This window comes from Propithecus coquereli, unplaced genomic scaffold (genome assembly GCF_000956105.1).
Source record: "Propithecus coquereli isolate 6110/MARCELLA unplaced genomic scaffold, Pcoq_1.0 Scaffold157, whole genome shotgun sequence".
Taxonomy (NCBI): Eukaryota; Metazoa; Chordata; class Mammalia; order Primates; family Indriidae; genus Propithecus; species Propithecus coquereli.
In genome coordinates this window covers 4731358-4743344 of record NW_012140191.1, presented here as the reverse complement: position 1 = coordinate 4743344, position 11987 = coordinate 4731358, and the positions used below count along the sequence as shown (strand labels likewise).

General features: G+C 44.6%; 1 protein-coding gene across 1 annotated transcript in view; it reads right to left on the bottom strand.

Annotated features, from left to right (window-relative positions):
- Positions 1 to 216: 216 nt before the first annotated feature.
- The window catches only part of PKP4 (plakophilin 4), a 227550-nt gene continuing 215779 nt past the window's right edge, over positions 217 to 11987 (bottom strand). Inside the window, exons 18-22 of the mRNA XM_012640776.1 lie at positions 8057 to 8141; positions 7816 to 7933; positions 4832 to 4960; positions 3000 to 3073; positions 217 to 1223 (exon numbers count right to left, since the gene is read on the bottom strand). Coding sequence (XP_012496230.1) covers positions 975 to 1223; positions 3000 to 3073; positions 4832 to 4960; positions 7816 to 7933; positions 8057 to 8141 — 655 coding nt within the window. The 3' untranslated portion in view covers positions 217 to 974. The remainder of the gene's footprint in view (positions 1224 to 2999; positions 3074 to 4831; positions 4961 to 7815; positions 7934 to 8056; positions 8142 to 11987) is intronic.

Genomic DNA, 11987 nt, shown 5'->3' with positions numbered 1-11987 from the left:
TCGATTCAAAATAGATCCCAAGAAATAAAAATACTTAAAGAGGAGAAGAGTTCATAGCTTCATTCTTTGGTGTGGTCCATCTCACAGTGTATAAAACTAGGAAAAGTCCAAAAAGTAGGTATGTTTAGGCTGTTTCTAACATGCAGTTAGATTTGTGTTTATTAGATCTGCTTTTTCATATTACATACAGAAAATTAAAAAAGAGTAGGGAACACATTTCCAAGGATGAAATTTCCACATTTATTTTTCTTTCATGTGCATAGAAAATGGCAGTGACGTGTCCTATGAAAGAGGCAGGGAATGGGCATGGCGCTGCTATACCAGACTGACTTTGTGCTTCCAAAGTACACTATTCATTGTGAAAACAAAGGAGGTCATAGTTTGTTTGTACTTGCTAACAGTTCCTTGGGTTTCCCATTTGTTTTTTAAGCTGTCAGTTTCTTCCGATCTCTTTTCAAATGACACACTGCATTACAAATGATGGCACTTAACCAATGTGGCATTTCCATATTTACACCGACAAAAGAAATTTACAAGACATAATAGCATACAACCTCAACATTTAGTAATTGCAATAAAACATGAAGGGCATCCATTTTATTTTTTTTCTGTACAAACTATCTGAACATAACTTTATTCACATTAAAAAAATCATCTTTAATTTCATTTCACCTAAACATCCCCCATCTCATTTCACCCGTTTCTCAAACCTCTCATCACGTCACCCACACCTTCACCAGACTACAGAATCTACAAGTAATTAGATCTAACACCTAAATAGAGCTTAGAAAGTCCTCTCCCAAAGGTTTCCTCACTTCCCTGATAATTCCTCAAAATAGAAAAAAAATATATGCACTTCACTCGTTCCTTCCACTTCACTTGCACATTTCAATCATCGAATCAGCAAGACGGACTTTTCACTTCAATCCAAACAAGGTTAGAGAGAAAGAGTTCCTCTGCCGAGCGTCGCAATGCTACACCCATGAGTCCGGGGACCCTGGGTACTGTTCTGCTCTGTAAGAAGGTCGTTTAGTGGAATAAAAGTCTACGTAATTTGTGGTCGATTTCAGTCCATATTGTGTTGAGTAATCAGCAGAAGCTGGAAAGTGAACTCGGTCATCAAAATAAGGGTCTTCGTAGCTATGTGGAGACTGCAAATACAATCTGTATGCATCAAAGTTCTTTCTGTTGGAGTCATCTTGACTATAATACAGCTGTTGATGCTGTTGACAAAATGAAAAGGCAAATAAATAAAAGCAAAACTTAAAAATATATGTTTAAGGAAAATTAATGTAGGCTTCCTGCTTTCATGTTTTTAAAGCAATATTTAATATTTGCAGACTTAAGGTTAAAAGTTGTTTCTGGCGCGTGCTGTATGTTTACTAATGGATTGTGAGGATTTTAAACTACATTTACAGGTGGGCTGCTGAGTTTGCTTGAGTCCTGTCCTAAGACCTCTAGAAAAGTCGGTGCGCCTCAGGAGAGCCTGTGATCTTGGTGGCAGGTGGCCCCCAGCTACCTCCCCTCCCTACCAGAGGCCCTGTCCCTGGCTGAGGAGGGGCCTGATACCCGTGTGGGCCCAAAGAGGATGGTCTTGATTTTTGCTTTGACCCAGGGAATTATTAGCACACCATGAATTTAGTCGGGGATTGGATTTTAGGGCCCTGGATGATTGTGTAATTACAGAACCATCTTTTAAAATATTTACTTCAGAAATGAAGATTGAGTCCATCCCTCAATTTTACATGTGGTTTGGTGAACAAGAGTCACATTTTAGAAACTCTGCTGTAAGTTGTACTATTAAACGAATAAGCAATCTCAAGGCTGGAGAGTAGTACACTTGGAAGAGACGTGAGCAAATACAATTCTAGAGGAAAAATCTTCCCCAAGCCGGGGATGACAAGTCCTTCTATAGGGAAGCAGGGCCAGGCACACGTGGGTACCCACACAGGGCACCCGGCTCCCCATTTCCTTTTGTACTGTCTTAGCTTTGACCTCACAGTAATTTCTTCAAATTGTCATGGTTCTTACCTTTGTCTTTCTTCTTGATTCTGCCCAAATCCCTCCACTAAGTAAGAGGTAACAAATTAACCACATAGGAATCAGTGTCATGTTCTGGAACTAAATGCATTCCAACTTTATAAGGATTTCAGAGCTAAATTCTCTTTTCAAGTTAGAGTTATGATTTTGAGGCTATTCTTTCCTGACTAAAAACTATAGCATAAATTATGAGTAATTTGGGAAGTTCTTTTTCTTCCATCTACAGAGAAAAGACCAAGTGGAGAGGGGTCTTAGAATAGTCTTATCTGAAGGACAGGATACAATCTCATCTTGGGAAACTCCAATTGCTTCGTGTCATTGAATGGCAAGAGGAGAGAACAGGGACCTAGGTTGGCCATGGCGTCAGGAAGGACCTGGAACTGATCGCAGGCCCCTCATGAAAGCAGAGACTGGGTGTGTGACAACCACCAGGTCCCACTCTGGTAGAGTGGGGTCCACCCCAGCAGGGGCCGAAGCCACTCCGACCTCTGAGACGAACAGACCTGGGTGTGGATTCAGTGTTTTAAATCACGGAGCTTGGAGAGGGAGGGAGTCGTGAAGACGGAGAATGAGATGTACAAAAAAGAGAACAATGAGACGAGAGTGCAGTGTGCTTACCAACCCTTCCTCACCCAGAGGATGGAAGAGATTTTAGAGCTTAAGAGACAAAAAGAGCAGGAAAAGGAACGTGTTGGGCAAAGACCATGAGCTAAATCCTTCTCAGCTGCTCCCAGCAGTGGCATGGTGGTCTCAGCAGCAGGGACGTGGACAATCAAGGACATGGGCTACTGTGGAAGTGCTTTGTTTAAACCACGGACGGATTTCTGAGGAGTGAAGATCCCCAGGGAAAGGTCCCTGGGCCCTGCCATGTTGGCCCAGCACTGGGAAGTCAAACGACGTGGACCCCTTACTGTGTTACTGCTAATCGGCCTTCTGTAAAAATGATATTGCAAATTCACCTGTAGCCGTCTATTTTGTTCTCTTGCTGGTGAGGAATAGGAACTGATGTAAATTGGTGAAGGTTTGCTGGAGCCTGTAAGAAAATATTTTACGAAATTAAAACCAGTGCTCATTACCCTGGTCCATTAGGCTGTGTGGTCTCCCCTGCACCAGGGCTGGTGCCGTCCCCAACAGGCGCTGCCTTCCCCAGTGCCAGCGCAGACTGGGAGAGGCGGCGGCCTGGGTCCCCTGAGTCTAGCCTGGCTGCTGTGTACGCCAGGGCTGGTGGGGGCTAAGAGCAAAGATATGGCAAAAAATAGGCTGTGTGTGTTTCACCAAAAAGCAATGCCAGCGCAGCGCTCATCCAAGAAGTGCTCCTTCGCAAGCTCTGCTCACCCCTGGGAGGGTTTCTCCGGCTGGCTTTGAACCGCAGCATAGCTCCTTGAGCTGAGGAGCACCACTTTTCCAGGGCTCTGAGCTAGACCCGTGAGTCAGAGAAGAGAAGGGAAACACAATATCAGAACAAGCTCAGTGCCTTCTAAATAGCTGTGATCAAAAATCCCAGGTCCTGGAAAGAGCAGGAACAGGCATGTTCTAAGCAGTCAGGCCACAGCGAGGCACAGGCCTGTGTCTGCCATATTTAAGTATGTTTTAAAACAAAGGAACTTAGTACCCAGATGTCTTCAAAAGTCCATAGTAGACTCCTGATGATGGCATTAGTTACCCTCCCATTATTGTTAAGGCTAGCAGAGATTTTTTTTTTAATGAGGAAAATGAAACGTACTTGAGGCAAATTAGTTTATTGAAGCAAGCAAAGAAGATACAGAAGGGTGCATGCTAAAGAGGTGATCTTTAAAATAAAGCAGGCTGCTGCAAATCTGAAGCAACCATGCACTTCAGTTTGTATGTGCATTTCCTTTTGCACAGTGTGGCATTTGAAATGTAGCATCTGCAATTTTCTGAGCTATTAATTGCCATAGTAACAGTAGTCGATTAGTAAATAGTCCTGTGAAATCACAATTTCAAAGACAACAGCACAGCTGAGACTGCTCCCCCAGTAGGAGTTAAGGTGCCACCAGCTTTTATTTATTTATTTTTAATAAAGAGGTTTTTTGAGAAAAGAGTACTTTTTTGGGGGTAGCTCATATTGACTTATTTGAAACCTCTAAAGTAGTTATAATTTGCCAGAGAATTGAGAATGGGGACAATATGAATTCTTGGTAACCCTTGGGCTGGCATTCTTTAAATAAATTATATGCACAGCTTTCTGAGTAGGATACAAAAATATTAACACTATGAAACATTATTTTTGTTATTCTTAAAAAATAATCACTCTGAGGAGAATCATATTATATATTTTTCTATTCATTCAAACTTTTTTCCATGAAAATGTAAATGAAATTGATCTCCATTCCCTGGTTTGAATTTAAGAGATGAGTCAGTCTAGAAGATGTAGCCCCTGCAAAGCCACACCGAGCTCAGGGTTCTGGTGCATGTGGCCAACTCAGAGAGAGAATGCTGGAGCAGGGAGAGGACAGAGCAAAGGGACTGCACCACTGAGCAGCCAGGACTGATTTCTCATTTGGATACTGCCCTCTTTTTATTTGTGGCCACCGGACAACTCCATACATACATACATACATACATACATACAAGTACTGGCTTGTTTTATTTAAAGCAAGTGGAAAAGGAAACAATCTCCAAAGTAGGACAGGGAGAGACTGACTGGGACAAGATTTGCTGCTGGGGGACCATCTCGATACAAGCACAGGCTACTGTCCAGGCCACTGGCCAAAAGCCTGGAAACGCGGCTTTTCGAGAGACTGTATCACACACCCAACTGGCGTCTTACCAGGGTACAGGCCTTTGTGTGTGGCATCCCCTTGGCTATTGTAATACTGCATAGGTGGCTGGGTCCTATCGTATTCAGAGCGAGGGTCTCTGATTCCTAACAGTGCTGGTGAGGAAGAGGTGCTGCCGACTGAAGGGAGAGGCAAAAGGAGGAAGGAGAGAGAAAGAGGGGAAGAAAGAGAAATCAGACTGTCAGTGTGTCTGGAAAATCCACTCCAGAAAAACAAAGGTCAGTAATTAGAAATGCCACCCAGCTGGTGCTAAAAATCAGCTCTTAGACACACTGGAAGCTAAACAGCAGCCAGACCCGAGTACCAGAAATGTGACTGGCAGGCTGCCATTGCCCGCATCAGCAAAGTCAATACCTGGGCATACGCATAAGCTGAAATGCCGGCTGCCCAGTCAGAGAGGCACAGTGCAGAAATCACGCAGGTGGCCCCACCAATGTGTCTCAATGACTTGACTAGGCCTTCGAAACAGTGAGTGATAATAACTTACTGGCCACGCAAGAGTTGTATTTGCTATTTTATGATCTCAGCTCGGTTGCCTGTAAAACACACATCTATTATCCTTCGTGTATAGCACTTCGGTAAACACAAGTTTTATGGCACGTTTTGGTTTCTAATTATTTCAGAAATATCTGCATCTCTAAATGTGTTTGAACAAGAGTGCCCAATCTATAAAATTTATAATTCTTTTTATGGTGATCTGCTGTCAGGGCAATTATGTAAACCCAGTAAGCCTACTTCATCAAGAAGTTCATGGTGCTAAGCCCTCCTGGCCTCCCAGAAGATTTTTTTTATCTTAGCTTGAGCCAAACATCTAATAATAACATATCTATCCTTGGGCGTCCTTTTGAACATTTTTGCACAGAAGAAAGAGAGAAACATTTCACATTCTTCTTTTTCTCATGAAAAAAAAAAAAAAGTCATCTTGCTTCCACTAAATTTAATTACAAACCAGAGTGGCCACTTACTCACTCGATCCACTTGACAGTGACAGCCCTCAAACCCTGGCACCAGTGGTTTTGCACACATTGATGTTTTCAGAGGAAGACTGATACTGAAATACTTTTCCTAAAACGTCATCTCACTGACGTAGAGTTGTTCTGTGTTAAGGATGGGTGAGCATGCATGGGCAGTGTGTCTCTGTGCTGCTTACCTCGCTTACTTTCTAGAAGGTAGCAGGACAGAAAACATGCCCATTTGCCTCCCACGATTACATTAGCAAGGCATTAGACATGCCCATAAGCAGATTCCACACTAGTGCTAAGGGATGGATGATCAGCCCTTAGAATGACTGGAGAAACAGGAATGCAACACAGTCTATCTCTGAACAGAAGCCAAAAAGGTACATAGGAACTTGGACAAAGGCTGGTGGTCAACACTGTCCGGCAGGTATATTTGAGAGGTCCTCAAAACAAGTTCATTGCTTAGTAACCATGTACTCATCTATCTAAAATTATTCTTTGCCTGTACATATGATTTTTGTTAAGCAAGCCACATCTCTTGATTTCCCTCGCATCCCTATTCCTAAGTCCCTAAAGGATTTTGAGCATTTGTCTAAAAGAAGACAGTCTCAGGCTACACCTGGGAGGTCAGCAAGGATTGTTAAAAACCAGACATATAAGTCTCTCAGAAGAAAACAACCCATAATTAAAAAACTAAGATATAAATATACACCATACACAGCAGGTAGATAATTTTTAAAAATTCCTAGTATAAGAGGGGACATTCAATTATGTGGCAAGAACCACCAGACATACATTTAGTCTTTTAGGCCACATTTGTCCACATGAGAAATAAGACTGTCAGCAGCAGCACCGTTGAATAAAACGGGTCGTATTTATATGTCAGAATGGGTGATTTAAAGCCAAATAAAAATAAGATGTTTATTACTCTTCCTGTTTCATTTAGTTAAGAATTAGGCTAGGTATGGTGATTCATGCTTGTAATCCTAGCACTCTGGGAGGCAAGGTGGGAAGATCACTTGAGGTCAGGAGTTTAAAACTAGCCTGAGCAAGAATGAGACCCCATCTCTACCAAAAATAGAAAAAAAAAAAAAAAATTAGCCTGGCATGGTGTAGTCCCAGCTACTAGCTACTTGGGAGGCTGAGGCAGGAGGATCGCTTGAGCCCAGGAGTTAGAAGTTGCAGTGAGCTATGATGATATGACACCACTGCAGTCTAGCTGGGGTGAGAGAGCGAGACTCTGTCTCAAAAAAAAAAAAAAAAAGAAAGAACTAAACTGATAGGATTGACTTGCTTGTTAGTAATAATCTGCCCTTACATGTAAAAAAAATTTAGACTGAATCTCAGAATATTCTTTCTACCAAGTTAAGCACTACGAATAGGTAGGTGTATGGTTGCCGAGATTCCCAACTTAAAAATCAAAGGGAAATTCCTACAAACCTACCCTGTAAGGCCTGTTCCCATTAGCTGTGGATGCCAGGGGTTCTACAAAGGAAGGAGGTTTACCTGGAAAGGGTGAGGCTCTCCCAGGTTGCAGGTCTAAAGATCTTGCTAAAGGACACTGCTTCTAAGAGTATTTACTAAGAAAAATCGAAAATCACTTTGGAGGAGATTCCAAAGTTACAGCCAGCAGGCAGACAGGGCAGCCGTCTTCAGGCATAACCCAATGTCTCTAAGTGCCACCCTCACTGCCCTGCATCCTGATCACCTGTCCAGCTTGTCGACTGCAGATTCCAGTGACAAGCTAGAATCCACTCAGCGAGAAGGATCTTGGGGGAGCACCTGGGGATACTTTTATGCTCTGTTGCGGCTGTAAACTTGTAGAAACTTAAAATGGAAGGAAGAAAATGGGTTTGTGGTTTACAATAGTGTGTAATTTCCAAAGAAGGCTCTCAGCTGGACGAGCAGGCTTGGAGGTGACAGGCTGAACCAGTTTATGTTCACTCTTCTCTGGTTGGGAAACAATGTTCTGTCGCACAAAGGCTCCCGTAAAGGAGTGGAGTTTACCCACTGACCTGACTGAATGATGGGTGACATCTGTTGGTTAGTGGTAGACAAGGAAGGATGTGATTTGAATCGGTCTCGCTCCAATGTTGACACAGGTGTAATAAAATGGTTCTGGTTCCATCCATCCTACAGAGTTAAAAGAGAAAAAGAAACCTCTCAAAATGAATAATGACATTTCATTACAATAAATGATTACAAGTGTGTGCTCTGATGAATGCTAATTATGCCGGACCTATTCTTGTAGGTTACCTTTTTATAAATGCTCCGGAGGTCCCGATATTGCCATAACGTATTCAAGACCTGGGCTGCTGCCTTCACCACTTTCAGAGATGATCTAGGGAGAGAGCGCGGATGTTAATGAGCGTGGGTGGCACTGCCTTAGCTCCACCTGGAGGATTCAGGCTGCAAACCAGTGACCAAGAGGCTGCCTCTCTCAGGACCACGGGGATGGAGGCTGCTGCTGGGAAACACCACCAAGGGATCAGGTGTGCCTGGGAGGTGATCGAGTTCGGGACTGGCCAGAGGTGGCAAGAACCAAAGCAAGGCTATTAGGCAGTCAGCTCTATGGTGAGAGGCTGTCGCCGAATGAGCCTGAGTTGAGGGCCTCTTTAGGTGTCAACCTCAACATCCCTCCATATCTCTACCGAGGGCGGCTGACCTCACGGACGCTTTGATTAATGCAACCATGACCACACATCCTGAGTGTCTGGGGACCCTCCCAAGTGAATCTGCTTTTTTCCCCTTCATTATTAGGCCTTCATCTAAATACCTACATTGCCTTCTTATCATTCATAGCTCTGTGTAAACAAATGTATGTTTGTGTCAACAAATGTATGTTCTAATGTTCCATTTGGAAAACATGGTCACAGGTATTACTTCCCCTCTCTGAAGACATTTTGCAAATGCTGGCGCTCTGTTTAAGCAAGGCTGACCACGAACCACTGAACTTCACCTTGGGAGCCACTGCTCTAAATCAGCGGCCTCACTGGGAAGTGAATGGGGAGTGCAGCTCCCCGCCTCGGCCGAGGCCTTCGCATCCCCACGGTAGGGGTGGTACTCGTGGAACAGTGCTTGGGAGTCGGCCCTAAGGGTGACTGAACACCTGTCTTAAGAACTCATTTTAACATTGAAAATTTCACTTTAAATGTATATACCATATCTAAAATCTGATTTCCTCTTCTATCTTTATCTTCCTAATTAAGCATCTCATGGAGTAAAGGAAGAACAGAAAGGGGAGCAGGCAGTAAGCCACTTCTTCAGCCCCTAACGACAGAATGTGGGTTGCCAATGATTCTGAGGGTATAGGGGAGGGCCGGCACAGGCAGATTTGGGGTACCACAGGCTCTCTTCCTGGTTTGGGGGCCTTTCTGCATCTGCATGCCCCACCCAAGACTCACTGTTCTCAGTGCTCTTGCCTAGTCAAGAGCAGAGCCAGGTAAAACCAATCCACTCAAAGCCTTTCTAAACTTTATATTTCCAAAATGGACCACAGAACAAGTCAATGCCTAAAGTCTTCAAAGAAATCACCAAAGATGAAATTTCAGCATCCAAGATGGCCTCTGGAAGACAGATTTTGGGGAGCAGGGTCCTCATACTTCACAGCCATCCTGTTCCCGGCTGGGTCTTGCCACTTTGTCTATCTCCCTGTCTTTAAGTATGAAGCAGGCACAGAAAGCAGACGCCACACCTGCCTACGAGGACAACAGCTGTGACACTCAACCAGGCTGGACTGTGCCCAGTATACAGCTTAATATAAACAGATAGGTTGAGTATTTTCTGACACAAATTCTATGAACAGAAAGGTGACTCATAAGAAAAGCAAGGAAGCTTCTCTGCTCTCCTTTGTAACACAACTCCTTGAAGGGTTATGTATTTGCCTCTCCAATTTCTCTCATCCATCTTCTCTTAAACCTATGACCTCCACATTGTTGCATCCAATGGTCAAATCTCGGTCTTCACCCTACCTGAGTGAGCACAAGCATCTGACACCTGCTCACCTTTGACATGCTTCCTCTACTCAGCTTCCAAGGGGCCACATGCTCCTGGTTTTCTTCCAAATGCTTCGGTTACTCTCTAGGGCTCATTTGCTGGGTATCTCCTTGACCTTTAAGTAAGAGGGACGCCAGCCCTCAAACCTCCTTTCTTCTCCCTCTCCATTTACTTCCTTGGTGATCTCACCCCGTTTTACTCCTCTAAATAATCACTATACACTGATGACTCCCAAATTTGTATTTCCAGCCTGAATCTCAACCTAAATTCAACTTGTATATGCTACTGCTGACCAGATCTCCACCTGGATGTCCAATAGACATCTCAAATACATCAAAGCAAGTCCCTGGTCTTCCCTAAAAACCTGCTCCTCTCATAGGCTTCCCCATCTTGATGAGTGGCGATTCCATCCTCTGATCTCTTTTGCTGAAGACTGTAGAGTCATCTGTGATGCTGTCTTCCTCTTATGCCACTCACCTAATCCATCCATCAGCAAACTCTGTTGAGTGCACCTTTAACCCATGTCAGAGTTGGCCACTTCTTCCCTAACGGCTGCCATGAGTCTTCCCTAGGGCGGGGGAGGGGAAGTCATGTCACTGACCCCTTTAGAAGGGAAGTCACCTCTGCTGAACACTCTCCTGCGGCTTCTCGTTTTACTTGGGGTGATGAAAGACAGTGTGTACACTGCCTGCAGGGTCCTCTACTTTTGCTTCCACTTCCTCTGACTACTCCTCTTCCTCCTCTCCTCCTCGCTCCTTCCACACCAGCCCCACGGCTTCCCTGCCATTCCTCAAACACACAAGGTTCTCTCCCCTCAGGGCCTTCTGCATGATGCCCCACCTGTAATGCTCTTCGCCCCGGGGCTGCACTGCTCCTTCCCTCTCCTCCTCCAAGGCCTGTGCTCCAAGGCACGGTCTCTTCGAGGCCTTCCTCTCCCGGCACGGCCTGTCGCCCTATCCCTCAGCACCACCTGCCATGCTGTTGTCACTCACCTGGCACCTCGCCTGCCTTGCATGGAGCATAAGGTACCTGAGGTGGGCGTGTTGTGTGATCTCCTTACTGCTGTAAGCCCAGCACCAAAAGCCGCACCTGGCACACAGCAGGTAAGGCAATAAATACTCAGTGGAAAAAATCACGAGGACACTTAAGTGTACAGAGTCAGGAGACAACCTGATTTGGTTCTGAAGCTCTTGTTTTGAAAAAAAGGTTGGACTGGGTAATAATTTTTTCTTTAACAGGCAAAGGTTTTGGCATCTGCTCAGTATTTCTCCTGCATCCTCTTAGATGTTCACAAGTGGAGGCTGTCTAACGACATTTAGGGGCGTAGGAGGTGACTACAGCTCCCTGGGGGGCTAGTCAGCAGAACGTGACCGTAGCCTTATCTGTCATGTTTCATTTCCTTTAAAATAAAAAGTTGATTGTGTACATTTCTTACACATTCAATTTAAAAAGGAAAAACAGGACTGGAAGGAAATATTGTTAATGTTGATAGGTGTGGTTTCTGGGGAGAGAGAATATGGTTTGCTAGATTCTTCTTACATTTTATCACAGAAATTCCTTCAATAGTATAACCTACCAGATTGGATGAGACACAATGAGAGCTCCAGCACTGTCATTCAGCTGACCAGTACTCACCAGGTACCTAGTGTGGGCGGCCAGGCTTTACTGTAGACGCTAAGGATACAGCAGTGAACCCAAATCAAAGCCCCTGCTGCTGGGGGAGTGAGACGCTAGAGGAAGACATGAATTACACGTGGGGGAATCAGTGCTACCGAGAGAAGGTGACGGGTAGAGAGTGGGGGAGGTGCTGTTTGGCTCAGGGGGCTGCTGTCCTGTTGCTCTGAGAAGGCACCAGGCATCCCTGCTTACCATTTCTCTGATCAGATACTCAGGCAAATTTACAGTCACTGCTTTGGTTTCATGACAGAAAAAAAAAAAAAACCTTCTATTTTTGCCACTAATTGCCTAATCCCTGTGCATGCTGCTTCATCAGCTAGGTGTCATCCAGAAGCAAAGGGAGCTGCGTGATCCACGCCCAGGGCGCATCCTGAGGGCACACAGCAGGCCTGGCTCAGAGCAGTGATTTTAGTACTTTCTGGGCATCTGGAAGAAGAATTAATCCCAGAACTGAGGATTCAAGAAGATGTTCTTGTGGAACAGGCCCTTGGCCTTGGAGCAGAGCCAAAGGCAC